Source organism: Rhinolophus ferrumequinum, chromosome 20, assembly GCF_004115265.2.
Source record: "Rhinolophus ferrumequinum isolate MPI-CBG mRhiFer1 chromosome 20, mRhiFer1_v1.p, whole genome shotgun sequence".
In the NCBI taxonomy this organism is placed as follows: domain Eukaryota; kingdom Metazoa; phylum Chordata; class Mammalia; order Chiroptera; family Rhinolophidae; genus Rhinolophus; species Rhinolophus ferrumequinum.
In genome coordinates this window covers 18383951-18403020 of record NC_046303.1, presented here as the reverse complement: position 1 = coordinate 18403020, position 19070 = coordinate 18383951, and the positions used below count along the sequence as shown (strand labels likewise).

Here is a 19070-nt window from a genome sequence, read left to right as displayed (position 1 = left end):
GATTTCATAACAAAATACCACAGACCAGAAGGCTTAAACAACAGAAATGTATTTTCTCACTATTCTGGAGGATAGAAGTCCAAGATCAAGTTGTTGGCAGGTTTGGTTTCTCCTCAAGGAGAGGCCTCTTTCCTTGGCTTACAGGTGGCCACCTTCTTTCTGTATCCTCATATGCTCTTTCCTCCATGTATACACCCCTGGGTGTCTCTTGTATGTGTCTGTATTTCCTGTGTTATAGGCCACCAATCAGATTGGATTAGGGCCCACCCCAATGGGCTCATTTTAACTTAATCATTTTAAAGGCCCTATCTCCACGTACATCACCTTCTGAGGTCCTGGGGTTAGGGTTCTTTAACATGAATTTCGGGTGAACACATAACAATTCAGCCCCATAACAAGCAGTTGTTGCGACTCCATTCTCTCCATGTGACCACCACTAAATTTCACAAACCATCTGCAGAGAACTTTTGATTAATAAAGGGCATAAAAGTTCCGGTGTACCCAAGAACGGGACTATCTCCAAATCTCTGCTTTAACAAATAGTGGTAAAGGGAAAGCACACTCTGAGCAGTCTGTGTAGCTCCTCTATCTTCTGCAGGTTGAGCGTTGCTGACTGCTACCCAGGAGCCATGGGGCAGAGGAAATTGCACACTGAGGCTTCCCGAATCACTAAGATACTCAGCATCTTCACTACTCTAGTATTGTTGCACCTTAGGGTGAGAGGTATTGGGAATGAAAAATAAGTTGTCCAACCTAGAATATTTTTTAAATTTGCTTTTGTGGGTTTTTATTTATCTAATGTTCAAGATTGCTCTGCTGATAAAAATAACCCAAAGGAATACTACTCCATTAACAGGAAAGGAGTCAGAAGGAGGAGAGTAGCAACTCCCAGTTTCATAGAAACGGCACTTAAAGAAATACTCTTTAAGGTCCATCTAGTATTAAAAACCAGTGATCCTGAGTCTAATTTAAAATGATGCTATTATAGATAGTAGCTAACAGCATTTATAGATTCATTATATCCTTATGGAAAATACATCAACCTGAGGTAATAACGTACTCACCCAAATACCTTCTCTCTTTTGTCTGTAACGGTATTCTCTACGCACTAAAAATGCAGTATTGGCAGAATTTTCATGGTCCATTCCTGGCAGTTTTGAGGACTGGGGTTTTGGAGCATTCTCAGTAAGCATGCAGAGTTTTCTTATTTACATTCACAGTAGCTGTGTATGTATTGGCAGGAGATCACAGATCTACCCTGAGCCAATTATGTTCATAAAAGGTGCAGGATACAGCAAAATAATGGTTAATCAGGAGAAGGGTAATTACTGCTACTAAAGCTGTAGTAGACAACATAATTTGTCGGGAGCAGTGTTTAATTTTATGGTATAGTTAAACCTGTTCATTCAAACACATCCAAAGAAATGCACTTTTGTTCACACTTTATATTCCACAAATCACCATCACCACGAGAACCATCCCCCGTGGTGACTGGATCCTGGTACCCAGCGCCACAGCTTAGAAATTCAAATTTCTGCTGAGGACTAAAAATGTACTTTGCCTGGTCATTCGAATTCTATGGGGGTCCTAAGAGGAGTAGGATAAAACCTTCAAAGCTTCTCACTTTGAATTGGTTCAGGTTTACCAGCATTGTTTCCCTATATTCATATTATATGTGTTCTTGTCACGAACCTGATACAGCAACCTTTTTCACACTGCACCCTCAACAGTGGAGTGGACGTCAATGTCATTGGTCCATTGCCAAAGACAGAACTGGACTATTGCAGTTATATTTCCTTACCAGGTCCTTAGAGAAACCAGTAATTCATCTTTGTAAAAATTCCATTTATGGTTAAGCATGCACAGCATAGAACAGTATCTTCTTGCCAGCTGAACAAGAAAACTTCACATCTATTCTGAAAGGAGAATCAACATGGCTTTTAGGCAAATGTTAGCAAAAATTAGATAGGGAATTCTAACAAGAATATTTTGTGGTCTAGGCCCCTGAGCCAACCTGGATTTTCAGTTGTCCAGGACTCTGAAAAAGAAAATTGAAAAATAGAGGAATCACTTAATCTTGCCTTTCTTATTTATTAGTGGCACCTTGTAGTCAAATTAGTCAAAGCCCTTCTTGGAGCACTTTGATACTTGAATCCATTTGTGCTAGCATTTCTCACTGTGCATTTTGTGCATATACCAAGCTTTGTATATACAGTGTGCCGAAAGGGAAATTAGTCTTGCGACAAAATCCTCAGGATTCAAAATGCACAGGAATGAGTTATTGAACACTGCATCTGACTCAGCCCACATTTTGCAACAGACATATCTAAGATGATAATTCGTGTTTATGGGTCTGTGTGCTTTTTCTGTCTGATTAGGTGACAGCCATTCAGACTGAAGTGTCCCAGAAGCAGAAAGAATGTGAGGCCGATTTAGTCAAGGCTGAGCCTGCACTGGTGGCTGCGACCGCTGCTCTCAATACACTCAACAGGGTAAGATAATTACCTACTTGGCTCGTGGGATTCCTCAAAATGATATTTAAAGTTTTTAGAGTTTGAATAACTGAACTAAGAGTCAAGTCCATGGAATCAAAATATTGTTTGTTTTGTTTTTTGTTTTTTAAAAAAAAGGGCCATAAAATATTAAAGGTGAAACAAGCCTTTGAGGTTCTTCATCATTATAGTTCAGCTTCCTTTCCTATCCAGGACACTGTCCAACTACACCCAACAAGCAGTCTCCTTTGGAAAACTTCCCACACTGTGGGATGCATAGTCTCATGAAAGGCAATTGGGTTGTTAGCAACTGGATTTGACCCATATCCACCTGTTCCTATTATGTGTTGCTTTAAGAACTAACTGTGGGATTCTGTATTTCCTCGAATATAAAAATAGCAATAATGAGAGATGCTCACGAAAAGAAGAGTGGGTGGGAACAAAGCTACCTAGGTTTGGCACATACCATTTCCCTCGATTCATGTTATTAGTAAAACCTCATTGACTGTTCGAGTTCCCATACGAGAAAATAATCTATGATGGTTGGAAGGATGAATGGGTGTAAGGAAAAATGGAATTGTGGGTGTTTTTTGAAAATCCAGCAGCTAGTCTTGTCCTCGGGTTCTGCTAGGCCTCAGGGGAGGATTCCAGGGAATCACCAGGCCTAAGGTTCTGATGATTCAACTTTAAAGAGTAAAGGATCCAGACTTTCACTGTTCTTTAAAGAAATGTTCAATTCCTTTTTCTAAGTATTTTTTTGGAACAAATAATTTTGACAGTGAGCAAAGAGTTATCTACATGGATGTTTCTTGTAGTATTGCTGAAAATGCAATAAAACTGAAAAATATAAAAGAGCATAAGTATACCATGATTGAAGATTGATTATTATGCATTCAGATACACTCTGCTGCCATTAAAATGATATCGTTGAATACTAGTTAGCAACATGAGAAAATGTTTATATGAAGTGAATAAAGCAGACTATAAAATAGGATATATTATGTGACTGTTTTTTGTACGAACATGCATGCATAGAAAAAAGATTGGAATAAACAAGACAATAGTAACATTATCTCTGAGTAATAGAATTTTGTATTTTCCTCTTTATTTCTGAACAGTGGAATGTTTATTTTCTTCTTTGTGCTTCTATACATTTGCAACTTTTTCTCTGAACATATTATTTACCCAGACAAAATAAATGTCATTTAAGTATAAAGCTGATTATATTTGTAAATGATGATATTTATAAATGCAGAAAAATCCTGCATAGCGAGCTCTGTTATCATCAGCATATTTTAAGTCTGCTTTTGCTCGTATTTTTACACCCTTTCTGTTCTTTGCAATCATTTCCCAAATAAATAGGCAGTTTATGGTAATGGAGCAGAATCAGGTTCAACATTTGATCTGAGTGTATTATGAAGCTCATGAAATATTACAGGAAGTACTTTTTAAAAAATCATATCATAAACTTCAATTTTTAAATTAGTTTCAGGTGTACAAAACAACAGAAGGATAAGACATTTATACCCCTCACAAAGTGCTAATCCCAACAAGTCTACTACCCATCTGACATCGTACATACAGGCTATTACAATCCCATTGACTATATTCCCTGTGCTGTACTTTACATCCTGTAACTATATATATACATATATATATATATATATATATATTTTAATTATAGTTGACATTCACTATTATTTCATATTAGTTTACATGTACTTCTTATAGATCCCAATGCCCCAAAGTATTTGCTCTGATACTTGTAATTTATACTATTGATACCATCTGTTGGGTAAATCAAGATTCTGACATGAAGAGATTAAGGAGTAGTACAGAAAGTAGGTTCAGCTTATATGGGCCTTCTCTCAATGGGAAGTCATCATCATATAATGGAAAATGTTTCTTGTGTGTGTAAAGCAGAAAAACACAACTAAGAGACACTGAACTAAGGGATTGTGATCTGGGAGGACTTGGTTACAATACAAATATGTTATATAGATGGGATAGAACCCATGAATACCTTAAAACCTATATGTTTATAAAATTTCCTGACTCAGGGAGCAGGGCGCTAAGGGACTGGTATACCAGATGGATCATTTTTCTTGGTGGCAAAAAGGGGCAGTGATGTTTCCAGAATATTAGAAAAGTGCCTGGCAAAAACTGAACTCCTTGGGGTCCCAAGGTGGAATTCCTAGTGGGAGGCAAAGAGCTGCCAAACGAAGACTGGTGTGAAAAGGACAGGTAGGAAGCTACTGAAGACCAGCTTGCCAACTTCACAGCTATTCTCGTCTTGAATGTCTGTGTGTTTTTTCTTCAGGTCAATCTCACTGAGCTGAAAGCCTTTCCCAACCCTCCAAATGCGGTTACCAACGTTACTGCAGCCGTAATGGTCCTTCTGGCACCCCGGGGCAGAGTGCCAAAAGACCGAAGTTGGAAAGCAGCTAAAGTCTTCATGGGAAAGGTATCCAACAGCCTGGCAAGATGAAAATCCCAGTTTGTTTTCAGTACTGTGGCTATACTTGACAGCAAAAGATGTTCAAGTCAAAAGAAATCATCTTTATATTCACTGAGTGTTATGTGCTGTATGTTCTTGAGACTTAGAATTTTTGTTTGCCAAGGTAGAATATTTGTTTGCCAAGTTGGAGGTTAGCTTGGGGTTATAGCATACCTAAGCCAGCACCAGCAGCAGTTGGAAGGTTGCTAATCATTTGCAAAATTATGAACGCAGTTAAGTGTAGGAGGAAGAAAATTACATGGATTTCTTATGCTGGAAAAATGTTTCTAATGTATAAGAAGGTGAAGCACAGGGGTCTTTTGGGTATGTGTGTTTCTTTTTCATTTCTGCCATTCTTTTCTTCAAAATGTGAATGCCTCCTGTGTAGGGACTAAATATTTTACCCTGAAATAGAAGAGATTTTAAAGTGTCCATTGCTAATTCTAACTCTATACACTAAAGCCTGAAAAAGTCAAACAGTAGGATAAATGCAGCTTGCCAGTTTTGCCTTTGTAATGTGAGTTCTAAAAGCTGATTTTAACTTTTGATCTTGGAATTTTCTCGGCTGCCAAACTGGGTTCGTTGCAATAAGTCTTTTTGCTTTACAGGTTGATGACTTTTTGCAGGCGTTAATTAACTACGACAAAGAGCACATTCCAGAGAACTGTCTAAAAGTGGTGAATGAACAGTATTTGAAAGACCCAGAGTTCAATCCAAACCTGATTCGGACCAAATCTTTTGCAGCAGCTGGTCTCTGTGCCTGGGTCATCAACATCATTAAATTCTATGAGGTATCAGTCGTAGTTAGATGTTTTACAGGTGTTATTCACAAAGGCCCATAAATATCTTATGGAAAGCAAAAAAATGTAATTTGATATTTAATTATCTGGATAAGATAAAGTTCTACACATGAACTTTATGAAAGTGTCAGATTATACAAAATTCTACACAGAAGGCTACTTGAAATGAATTGTTGGAAACTATCTTTTTGCAGGATAGCATGGGTAGCTACTTTAGATCAAATAGCAGCAAATGCTTTGATTTGATTAGATGAAAACTTGTTGCGTACATTAATTATATTTATTTATGTGAAACTACTAATTTCATGTTGATTTGGAACAAATGCAAATCTGAATTAATGTTTAATTAAACTTAATCAAAGAAAAATTCACACCACCTATATTGTAGACTTACTGAGATGAGAAAATAACCTTTTTTTTTCTTTAGTGTTTTAATGACAAATAGATTTTTACCCGTATATATCTAATCTGAAGTTTATGCTTGGGGCAGTATAGAAATAGATGATCGTTTCATTTAGTTATTTATCTTTCAAATTCTGATTGTCTGCCAGCTATGTTCCAAGTACTTTGCAGAATACTGGCTGTAAAAAGGAAACAAGGCCTCGCCCTTAACTCATTTTTGTCTTGGAAGGTTGTATGTTAAATTCAAAACTAGAATTACTGAGGAAATGCGAAGTATAGTCAGTGTCCTTCCCAGAATGATTTTTCATAAAACCAGGCTGTGTTCTTTACACTTGGGGACCCACAGGACCCTGACAATATTTCTCTCTCTTTAGCGGATACCTGTATAGAGATAGAATTGAGACAGATTGCTGTTGATATATGGCCTCTCGCCATAATAAAATGCCTGACCGCTGTGTTCTAAACTGTGGCTGTGTTCTGTGTTGTTTTGCTATAAAATAGGAAATAAAATTTAATCTCCTTCCTTTCTCCCCAACAGGAAAAAAAATTGATCCACCTAAATTCTCAAACCACCCATTCAAACACTTAAGGTGGCCAGGGAACTTAGAAAAGAAAGTGAAAGCATGGTTACTACTGTGTGAGGATATCTTCCACTTTTCCTTTCTGGATCCAGAGAATTCCTCCATACTTATTTTCTGTCTTAAAGTCAAGACTTGATCCCAGCTTTAGCCACAGTTCCTGCACACTGCAATTTCTAGTGATAGGATTACATCCAAATTTTATGACAAACTAATTTTAGTGTCTTAATGGTATCTGACATATATAGATAGCATTTAATGCAGGTACTCGTAACCTTAATGTGCAGAATAAATGAGTAAATAATGGACAAGCAGAGAGCACTTGGAAGAGTATGTAGATTTTTGCTCTGCCATTAGGTAGTACCATTGCTAAGAAATAAACAACCAATTGCTAGGTGAATTAGAGATTTTGATTATAAAGCTTCCAGCAAACGTAGGATTGAATGATTACTTGTCCTCTTTGCATCTTTATTACCTCATGAATTAAACCCCATATGGATTTTCAGGTCTACTGTGACGTAGAGCCGAAACGCCAAGCGTTAGCCCAAGCAAACTTAGAATTGGCTGCAGCTACTGAAAAACTAGAAGCTATCAGGAAAAAGCTGGAGGTAAGTGCAAACTATAACCCTGTAGACGTTCCCAAGAGATGGTACCTCCTCTCTTAAGATCCCCTTTCTGGGGAGCCACATCTGAACCCTTCCAAACAGAAAGGAATTCAATCTTTCATTAATGTTTTCATTTATATACTTCTTTAGGAGATATTCCTTATCTGCTGTATGCTAGACACTGGAGAAGTGGGAACTTTCATGGTTTCTGCACTTATGAAACTTTCATGGTCTGGTACTAGAAGGATGAATGTAGCACACAGTTATTCTAAGAGCAAGGATTCTGGAGCCAGACTGTCTGGGTTTATATCCTGGCTCCCCTGTTTGATGTTGCGCAGTTAGTGAAACTCTCCTAGCCTCCATTTTCTCATCTGTGAAGTAAGTATTATAATAGCATCCACGCCTTGTTAGGATTTTGAGGATTAAATTAGAGTAATTCATATTAAGAATTTAGCATGGTACCTACCATGTTTCTCCGAAAATAAGACCTAGCCGGACCATTAGGTCTAATGCGTCTTTTGGAGCAAAAATTAATATAAGACCTGGTGTTATTTTGTTATAAGACTGGGTATAACATAACATAACATAACATAACATAACATAACATAACATAACATAACATGACATAACATATAATACTGGGTCTTATGTTAATTTTTGCTCCAAAAGACACATTAGAACTGACTATCCAGCTAGGTCTTGTTTTGGGGGAAACACGGTAGCACAGCTAAGTGCTTAGAGAATATTAGCCACAAATATTATTATCGTTACTATTTTTACAAATATATAACCAGTCATTCCAGTCCAGCATCATAAATACGAGTGGCACACACAAAAAAATTTATACACATGATTTGTATTCATTTTTTGTTATCGGCGTATATTGAGTATTACAGTTTTAATACAGTTTTTTCCTTTCTTAAAATTTGTACACCTTTTTTTGGCACCCTCTGTATATACTCGTATGTGATTATATATAGAATGCAACAGGAGCGCCAAAAAAAGTGCTGAGCCTAGAGAAATTAGAGAAAGTTTCATAATGAAGATGTATCTGACATGGGCTTCAAAAGTCACCAGGATAATTAGGTCCAGAGAGGTATTTCTGGTAAAGAATAAAGAAAACAGGGACAAAGCAGTTGGTACACTTGAAGAGTCTTAGTAGGTCAGAGCCCTAAAATGAGTGTTTTAGGGAAGATTAGGAATAGCAGGAAGTAATGAAAGATGAACTTGCAAAGATGAGCAAAGGCCTTCCTTGTCTTTTACGCTACAGAATTTAAATTTTATATGACTAGTGATATTGAGAGATTTTAATAGGTAATGACATGATCAAACTAGCTTTTCAGCAACTGAATGGAAGCTGGAGGGAGAGAAACATCTAGGGGCAGAAAGACAAGTTAGAAGGCATAGTTAGGGGCCGACCGGTGGCTCAGGTGGTTGGAGCACCGTGCTCCTAATGCCGACGTCGCCTGCTCGATTCCCACGTGGGCCAGTGAGCTGCGCCCTCTACAGCTAAGATTGTGAACAACGGCTCTCCCTGGAGCTGGGCTGCGGTGAGCAGCCCGAGCTGGGCGTGAGCTGCTGTGGGCCGTGGGCTACCATCAGACAACCTGCATCCAACTGCCTCAGCCGGGGGGAATGCAAGGCTCCTAATACCAGCACGGGCCAGGGAGCTGTGTCCTACACAACTAAACTGAGAAGCAACAGCTTTAACCAGGGGGGAGAGGGAAAAATGGGGGGGGAAAAGAGTCACGGTTAGGGCCTCAGCTGAAGCAGGCGCAGCCATGATGGAGGGAGTGCAATGGATGCAGGCTGTGTGAGGGGCTGTGGAGAGACGGGAGGAATACAGAGTGGAGATGAGGAGTCGGAGATGCCTGACAAGGCAGCGTGGAGTAGTGCCATCAGAGTGTGAAGGCTGCAGAACCCTGGAAACTCAGGGAAATCCTCAGAGCTTCAGTTTCTTATCTACGAAGTGGTGATAGTAACAGCTACCTGTCAAGTGGGCATGTATGACTTTTGGCCCCTGGAATCCAGATGGGGAATTATCTTTCCTCACTGGATACACTCAGGTGGGGTTTTTTTTTTTTTTTTTTTTTTTTTTTTTTTTTAAAGATTTTATTGGGGAAGGGGAACAGGACTTTATTGGGGAACAGTGTGTACTTCCAGGACTTTTTTCCGAGTCAAGTTGTTGTCCTTTCAATCTTAGTTGTGGAGGGCGCAGCTCAGCTCCAGATCCAGTTGCCGTTGCTAGTTGCAGGGGGCTCAGCCCACCATCCCTTGTGGGAGTCGAAACCGGCAACCCTGTGGTTGAGAGAACGTGCTCCAACCAACTGAGCCATCCGGGAGCTTAGTGGCAGCTCAGCTCAAGGTGCCGTGTTCAATCTTAGTTGCAGGGGGCGGAGCCCACCATCCCTTGCGGGACTCGAGGAATTGAACTGGCAACCTTGTGGTTAAGAGCCCACTGGCCCATGTGGGAATCGAACCGGCAGCCTTCGGAGTTAGGAGCATGGAGCTCTAACCGCCTGAGCCACCGGGCCGGCCCTCAGGTGGGGTTTTTACCAGGGGTGCCCTTTGCTCTTTTAGCTGAAGACTAAATATATTATCCAAGCTTTGCGTTTGACCCCCCCATACACACACCATCCCTAAAATTTGAATCATGAGCAAAAGAATAAAAAGACTGAAAACAGAGTCCATGCATTCCAGTGACAGTGTCCAGGTGAGACTTTCGAGTAGTTCCTGCTCCTGGGTGTCTGTATGTGGTTCATTCCTTTCCTTCCCTCCAGCAGCCCCCGGTCCCCATTTCCTTCCAGTGAATTTCCTTCAGCCAAAAGTAGCTTAAATCTCTTACTTCCCGCCTATGAATCCTGGTGTATCAAGATGCTGTTTGCTGTGTAGTACCCAGCCACCACTTCATGCATGTCGGTTCCCACTCTCTTTGTGTAGCAAACACACGTTAGGTGTTCAGGGGTCAGAAATGGAGTTTGAGAGAGAAGTCTGGCTCAGGAACATGGATTTGGGAATTGTTGGTGTGAAGATCATGTGTGTCGAGAGACTGTCCAATGGGAGTGTAAAGAATAGGAACAATGGGAGCCAAGGGTGGGCCTCAGGGGGATGTTCCCACGTCACAGTAAATCTGGCCAGGGGTCCCTGAGCAGGTGACCTTAGCAACCACAGCAGTCTGGACTCTGGTGCTCAGAGTGGCCAAGCACCCAAGTCCAGCTTCTAACAGAACAGGACTTCAACTAGGCCTCTTTATGTCTGGGGCCACTACTTGTTAATTTGGCAAAAAAAGAACGGGATTTTCAAATAGAGTGCCTCCTAGATTTCAGGGCTGGGTCTTGAAAAAGAAGTGTGAGCTCGTCTTTCCAGATCAGAGCCCAAGGCCTTGACTCCTCAAATATACCCAGAAGGGATTAAACTGTGCTCCCATTTTACTATTCAATAATTATAAGGTATCTTTTTTTAAATAATTATTTTAATAAGATGGTTAATAACCCCAAAAGCTTTCTCTTGAAGATACAGAAAATTTCACCACCTCTCCCGGTAACTCACACCCCCTTGTCTTTCAAGGCTGCTCCCTCTAACAGAACTTCCCGACCATCACTCTCTGGCCAGGTGACCTGACACAACTCTCCTTTCTGTCCTATCTGTATGTGTTCCTGGTACAGCATCAAGCATACTATTCAATAAACACCTGGTGATTGTTGAAAGAAAAATGAGTCAACTACAGCTGATTTAGACAAATTAAGGATAAACATATTAATTTTATAAAAGTTATCTTCATCTGTCAAAACTCTCACTGTCAACTTGACTAAAACCTTTAGAAAAATGTTGCCGTCTATCGTTAATGGCTTTATGTAAATATTAGAAGCAATTTAATGTTCACAGAAAAGGTGATGAGGATATTCAAGACAGCCATGTGTGACCGAAAAATTAAGACTTTTTGTGATTGCAGATTTAGTAATCCTTTGGACACAGCCTGCAACCAGCTGAAAAGAATTGTTCATGTCAGTTGTTTTCAAAGACCCACAATGTAAGCAGAGGTTCACATGTCAGTAAGCCTTAGAACTAAGTTTGCAAACACAGAGAAGAGAAGACAGAGTAATAATTGAAATGGCTTTATGAAGAAAAGGATCCCTTGACCTGCCCCCCCATTCAAGAATTCCATTCAATGGATTTCCACAGAGACCTCATTAATGCCACAGAATCTCTGGCTGCAGTTCCCACCAAGGTTCAGTTCTCTATGAAAACACCATGGCTAGTCATGCCAAACACAAAGAACCTCTACGTAATTTCTGTCTGCTGGCGCACAGTCGAGTCAAGGTTTGAGCCCAAGTGAAATGATAATTTCTGCTAGCTTTGCCTCCAGTTCCTCCAGCCTCTCATTTCTCCTCCCTCCTGAGCTTCCCTTTCTCCTGATCTTATGCCTCCGGTTGCCTTCTTGTCTAGGAAAGCAGGGATGTGTCCGATATCAGCACTTGTGCTGTGATGGAAATTCATTCATACAGTGTTAGTCTCTATGTATTTGTTCTTTCACATCTTTATCTCTAGTTTCGGACTAGAAGGTGGCCTCACTGTGAAGGTTTAATGAAAACAAAAAAAATGCTGAGCCTGCCTAGAAGAAAGGCCATCATGCCACTCACATATGCAGGGTCTATGGATGGCCAGGAAGAAAATCCAGGTTCAGTCTCTTTGGGACAGCAGTTCTCAAAGTGTATTCCCTAGACCAACCGCAGCATTTAGTGTCACCTGGGAACGTGTTAGAAATGCAGACCCTCAGACTATACCCTAGACCTACTGAATGAGAAACTCTGGAAAAGGAGCCCAGGAATCTGGGTTTCATCAAGCCCTCTAGGTGGTTCTGATGCACACTCAAGTTTGAGAACCACTGGTTTAAGGTATCTGGTGGGCTGGGGTCCTTTAGGTAATTCTCTCTTTCTCCACTCCATTTACTTTTAGAACCTGAGAGGCCAGGGCCTGTCAAGAACTGTGAAGGTACCAAGATTTTGCCCCACTTTCAGGCTAACAAGTTATCCTGCAACAGTTTCATAGTGCTGGCAGAAGACATGAGACTTATGGGTCAGAGACTAAAGCATGAGCTTCATGCTTCTGTCAGTTCCTTTGGCCCCCAGTTCCCATGGGAGTGATGCACAGTAGACCAGCTGATGTTGTACACAGTGGGTTTGTGTCACTGCTGAGAAATCCCAAACTTAGGAAACCCTCAATATAAAGAGGACTGCAAGTAAACAGACCCAACTTTTGCCCCAGATGGAAACATATCTGTATTAGTCTGGTCAGGAAACAAATCTGTCTTCTGCCTCAAGAGAAACACTGTCTCTATCTTCCAAGCCTATCTGCCACGGACATATCTTGGGAAAGATAATGCAGAGCAAACCATGTCCATGTCTCTTCCCAAGAGGCATAGAAGCAAATGCAAGAGACTGTTAATAGCAAGCTCCCCTTCCCAGCTCCCCTTCCCAACTTTAAGAACTGATATTTCATTTTATACCTTAGTTTTATGTATATGTAGGTCAATCCTATGAATTGGGTAACACTATTATCTCCATTTTTCAGCTGATGAAACTTAGAAATAGCAAGGTTAAGTAAACAGCCCACCTTGATGCTGCTGCTTAGCTGGTCCAAATATGAACTCAGATATCTGATGCCAGAGCTTACATGTGCTTATTAGAGCCTCTTGGAACTTTGCACGCATTTACAAAAGCAATGTTGTAACTCTTACTTAGCATTGTTAGAACTTGCAGGTAGCTATAATGAGTCTCCCAAGAAGTTGATATCTTAGTCAAGCTTTTTTTGGTTATAAGTAATAGACGCCCACTTAGAAACCCTTAAGCCAAAAAGGAGACAAGGATGGCTCATGGAACTGATGAAAACTGTGTGACTAGAGGGAAAGCAGTCCAGGAAATGGGAAGCTGCCATGAACATCTTTTGTTGTCTCTCTAGGGTCATGTGACTTTTCATCTTGCATCTTCCTGCTTTCCAGTCCCCTTGGTGGGAGATGATTCTCCTCTAAATTAGGCTTTCCAAAGGCCTTCCACATTTCCCCAGGTCTTTTGATGCTAAGGATAAAGACATACCTCTGAGTTCCAATCCTAAGTTTCCAGAATAGAAGATCTGGCCAACTTGGGTCAGGTTGCTGAGGTCTGAAGGGGCTCAATCATTAACACCCTTCTTCATTGCCTGAGTAATGAACCAAACGGGAAATGTAGAGTGAGTAGGTGGAGAACTGAAAAATGACCCTTATCATTGAAAAAGCTGGTACTAAAGGATGAGGCTTAGGCACAAGAGAGAGGAAATGTACAGCCAGAATATGTTTGAGTCTGCAGGGTACATCCACTTACTCTAGTCACTGACCGCCCTCTGTCCAGTGCAGAAGGAAAGCGAGAAGACCGCATGCGGAGCTGGCAGTCTGTGGTGGCACTGATGCATTTATTATTACTATATCCTCTTCTCCTTCTTCCCTAACATATGTATGCTGCAGAGGCAAAAGTCAAAGGAGGGACAGAGGTGTGTTTCATTTACCTTAAGGTAATAGATGTTTTAAGATGATTATAATATTGTTATTTTATCTAAAGATGGCTCAAAACTTAATTTTGACTCTTATTCAGGATCTGGATCGAAATCTGAGCAGACTCACAGCTTCATTTGAAAAAGCAATAGCCAAGAAAGTTCAGTGTCAAGAAGAGGTGAACCAAACGAACAAAACCATTGAACTAGCTAACAGACTTGTCAAGGAACTTGAGGCAAGTTAACCTTTTCTTCCAAAATTTTAACTAAAATATTCAGATCAGCTTTTTTGGATTTTATCTTTATTTGCTGTCAGTAACAGCTAAATGGACATGGAATCAACAACAAAGAAGAATATTTAGTCATCATTCATATTATAGTTGTAACTTACCCCAAGTAAAAAGTGACAGATTCCCTGTATGTTTTAGTATATAGCCATGAGTTCAGTAGTTTTCCTAGGTGTGTTATAAACTCAGGACTGCTGCTAGGTAACTGTCCTACTGAACTGTTGTTTGTATCTTTTAACATACATTTACAATTGAATTCTACCATCAGAACATTAATTCAAGCTAAGCCTGCATAACTTATTTTTCTCTTTGATATCTTTTTAGAGGTAACATGCTAATGTCAACAGTTACTCCATTAAATGCAAAGATTAAAGATTTTTTTTATAATTCTTAACTTTCACGTGTTTGAGAGGTAGAAGAACATATAGCCCTTGACCTCAGTAAGTCACTGTTTTTATTTGCTCTCCCATGTGTGATATACTCACACAATGGAAAATTATTCGACCATGAAAAGGATTGAAGTACTGATACATGCTACAACGTGGATGAACCTTGAAAATATCATGCTAAGTGAACGAAGACAGACACAAAAGGCTGCATATTGTATGATTCCCTGTATTAACATATGAAATGTTCAGGATGGGAAAAACTGTAGAGATAGAACGTAGATATGTGGTTGCCAGGCTGGACAAGGGGCCGGGAGTATGCGAGTGACTGCTAATACATACAGAGTTTCTCTTTTGTCTAAGGAAAACATTCTAAAATTAGAGAGTGGAGATAATTGCACAGGCCTGTGAATATACTAAAAAACCACTCAGTTGTGTATTTTAAAAGGTAAATTTCATGATCTATGAGTTAACAAAGCTATTATTGTTATTTCAGTGCTATGTGAAAGTATATAACTACACTATTAGAAATGCATTTAGTTGAAGGTGATAGAAAAGTGGGTTTACAGTGGCTTAAACCAATGGGAGTTTATTTTTCACATATTACAAAAAAATTCCAAAGGTAAACCATTATCAGTGTTGATTCAGGTAATTAGTGATCAGACACCTAATCTCTGTACCCTTCTGCTTCTACAAACTTAGCAGGTGGTCATTCAATCTCATGCATTTTACATCATGGTCACAGATGGCTGCTACACCTTCAGATTCAGGCAGGCGAGAGAATAATCTGTATCAGCTGGATTTTTTCCTTTTGTTATATATCCAATCCATCCATATATTTATTGTGTTGGCTCCCCCTTCCAAGTCCATTCAGAATTTCAGCATTCTTACCACCTTCACCTCGCCGCGCTGGTCCAGGCCACCAGCATCTCTGCCCTGGGGTACCACCCCAGCCTCCACTATTACCCTGCAAAAATCCACTCCCTTCACTGCAGCTGAGTGATGTTTTTAAAAATAAAGTCTGCTCAGGTCACCACTTTTTCAGAATTGTCTAACTCAACGTACAGTCCAAAGGCTCTCCCTGACTTACAAGGTCCTACACGATCCAGGATCTGGCTTCTGGACACCTCCTATCCTCACTCCTGCCACCTTCCCTCTTGCTCCGTCTTCACTGTCCTCGCTCTTCCTCATACAGCCAGTCACTCTCCTATCTTATATTCCTTTTGTCTTTTTCCTCCACGCGGCTTTCATTTACCCCAATAATGACATCACTGGTACCCTTACTTCCTTCAGGCCTCTGCTAAAACGTCTCCTTATCACATGGTTTTCTCTGATCTCCCTTCGTGAAAGAGCATGCTCCCTGCACACACCCTGCTTGGTAGCTCTGACTCTGCTTTATTGCTTTTTGCATAGGATTTATCAGCACATGACATACACACTCATATATATACATATATAAGCTCCTCAAGAACAGGAACTTCATCTGTTTTCTGCACGGCTTGATCCCAGGTGCATAGACTAGCCCCTGGCACATCACAGGTGTCAATAGATATTTGTTGAATGAATGAGTGAATGAATGAGTGAGCTTTGGGAGCCTATGGTAAAGAAAAATGGGGGGCCCTTTGAAGACCGTTTTTCTTACGTTAGTTGAGAAATTCCACCACTTCTGGTGGAGTTTACAGCTTCTCCCATTTAAAGTGGGAAGATTTAAGCAGTTTCAAGTGTTTACTACTTATGAAGTACCTGAAGAAAAGAAAAAGCACCATTTAATTAGACTGTTTTCATGAAGTATTTTCAAAATGAAAGTTTCATGAAGGGGAAAACAGGCTCTACAGTGTGTCTCTAACACACAACTGTCTCTTCCAAAGGCTTTACTTAAGATGATTTAGACAAGGAAAGGGAAAAAAACATTGAATAGTGTTAACCAGCAAAATGTGTGTGTGTGTGTGTGTGTGTGTGTGTATTTTTTAAAGGATTAATTAAAGATGTCAGACCTTTTCCTTTGAGGATAAATTCTTTCTGACTAGAACAGGACATAGTTAACTTCTGAAAAGCATCAAGACTGATGATTTTGTCTATATAGCATTGACCTGGAAGCTCAACCATTCAGACTAATAAATCAGGCAATTTATATTTAATCATTAACTAACTCCCAAGCTGAACAGCTGTTCAAAATTAGAAATGGGTCACCCCAGCCAGGATGACATTACAGGCAATCTATAATGCATTAGAATAAAATGATAGTGATTTTTAACTGTCTAGAAATTTATTACAGGACATGTTCCAACTCTTAAACTCTTGTTAGCCAATGTCAGTAATGATTTATGTTGCGTGGGTGGTATAGTGAAATTATTGACGATTTCAATAGCCAATAAGTCTATGTTTAGTAAATCTTCAAATTTCAAAGCTGTTTTGGAGAATGAGGTGGGTGCACTTTATTGTTTATCATTTACTAACCAAAGACAACAAAGATGGAGGGAAGGTAAATGAGAGATTTCTCTTCAAAATTAATGGATATATTGTCGGTAGCTGAGGAGGGAAAGTAATGAATTCTATAAAGAGAGCAGAGAATGGAAGTTCCTTGATGTTTAATTTTATAGCTAACTTGGGGTGATCTTTATCCAGCAAAGCAGGGAGACTATATTTAATCAGCTTTGATAACCATTTTCACCTGCTAATTTCATGATCTCAGTGTTGGGGATGTCATGATGACTTGCAGGCAACTGGGATTTCAATCTGTTCTGGCATATATCACTTTTGTTTTCTGTGGTCACTCTTCTTTCATGAGAAAAGCTAAATTCTGCAGGGTTCTTTGCTTGTACTATCAAAGTGATGCTTTTTTTTTTCCAGGGCCTGATCATTTGCATGTGCTTAGAATGTTGCATTCATTTTTAGCGTGCATTGAAGCAAAGTGAATTAGTGAACTACCCTACAGCTTAGTCAGGCCACATTTATTGCCCTTTTATTGAAATCCAGTATTAAAGGCTCCACATACTTAACCTGAAAATCAGATTTTAAATGGCCATTCAACTAGATATAAAGGCTTCAACTGCATTCTTTGATTGTATTATCTTCAAGGTTAGTGGAGTCCTTCTGATTCCATGTTTTCACGCAGGGAATAGGTTCTGCCACCGATCGAGTGATTTTATTAGAAAAATAACCCGAGTTAACTACCAGCACTATTCTTTAATTAACAGAATCTAGGATAGGTGGCCCTTTAAGCTTTATGTTTTAATTAATTAACATGAGTGGTGTTTGTTATTTTCCTTTACCTATAATGCCGTAAGCCCATAGCCAGTATTTTCTTTCTTTTTTTTTTTTAATGTCTAGGACACTGTAGTAACATTGCTGCAAAGCAGGAGGAGTGGAGAGCAGCTAAGCTGCCATTAAAAATCCTAACATCGTTCAGTCTTGGCCATAGCTCTTGGTCTTCCACTCTAGAGATAGGAGACTGACCGTCCACCTTTCTAGAAGGACCTCAATCACGAGGAAAGAGTTAGGGCATCAAATGAGAAGCTGTTTAAGACCTAATGTCATATTGTAGTAAACTGCACTGAGGAGAGTATGAGAGCTCCTTCAGAATGATGGGTTTCAAATGTATGAACGATTTATAATAGTCATGCCAACCAGTTACGTTTTGTTCCATCTCAAGACTATGCAGGACATAGACTTAACCTGCTCTCAGGTAATTACAGTAAGAATTTGCTGAGTTGATGCTCAGCCTACAATTACATCTGAATCATTTTATCTTTCAGTCAGAGAAGATTCGCTGGGGTCAGTCTATTAAGTCCTTTGAAGCTCAAGAGAAGACACTCTGTGGAGACGTTCTCCTTGCGGCAGCTTTCGTGTCTTACGTAGGATCCTTTACGACACAGTATCGCCAGGAACTGATAGATTGCAAGTGGGTTCCCTTTCTTCAACAGAAGGTAAGCTCAGTTCCTTACTCTGCTAACCTTTGGAAGCATCATCTTGAAATTTCAGCAGTAAAAGCAGTATGTATACCAGGCTCTTTGGTACTTCAGTAACAATAACTGACTGGAAATTCTGGTGTGAGGGAGATGTTTCTTGTGTGTTGTCGTTTTTCTTATTTTAATGATGGTTAAACAGGGAGATGACACATACAAAAATTAATTGTACAAACTATAGAAATATAGTTGGAAAACTGCTTTAACAAAACTTGTAGCTGAATTCAAACTTGGGTTATTATCATGTAGCATGAAACTTTGTGTCTCCTTGCTAATATGATGAGTTATTTGTTAAAGATTTTTTTTTCCATGACTCCTTTCAGATGAAAAGTGTAGCATTTTGTACATATTTTGGTATAAAAATAGCTCATCCTAAATTGGAAACTTCAAACCCATAAGCAAAGTGACATCATAGTTTTGGAAGATTTTAAGTCATCTAGTTTAATGTCCTCCTAATAGAGAAAACTGAGACACTGAAAGTTTAAATGACTTGACTAAGTTCATACAGAACAGGAAATTAGACCTCTGACTTCCAG

General features: G+C 39.7%; 1 protein-coding gene across 3 annotated transcripts in view; it reads left to right on the top strand.

The window, feature by feature from the left end:
- Positions 1–19070, top strand: part of DNAH11 (dynein axonemal heavy chain 11) — a 294793-nt gene that overhangs the window by 193393 nt on the left and 82330 nt on the right. For all 3 annotated transcript variants that reach the window (XM_033088403.1, XM_033088404.1, XM_033088405.1), the window contains 6 exons: positions 2379–2492; positions 4813–4956; positions 5598–5780; positions 7276–7377; positions 13998–14132; positions 18325–18495. In XM_033088403.1, the coding sequence (XP_032944294.1) occupies positions 2379–2492; positions 4813–4956; positions 5598–5780; positions 7276–7377; positions 13998–14132; positions 18325–18495 (849 nt within the window). The remainder of the gene's footprint in view (positions 1–2378; positions 2493–4812; positions 4957–5597; positions 5781–7275; positions 7378–13997; positions 14133–18324; positions 18496–19070) is intronic.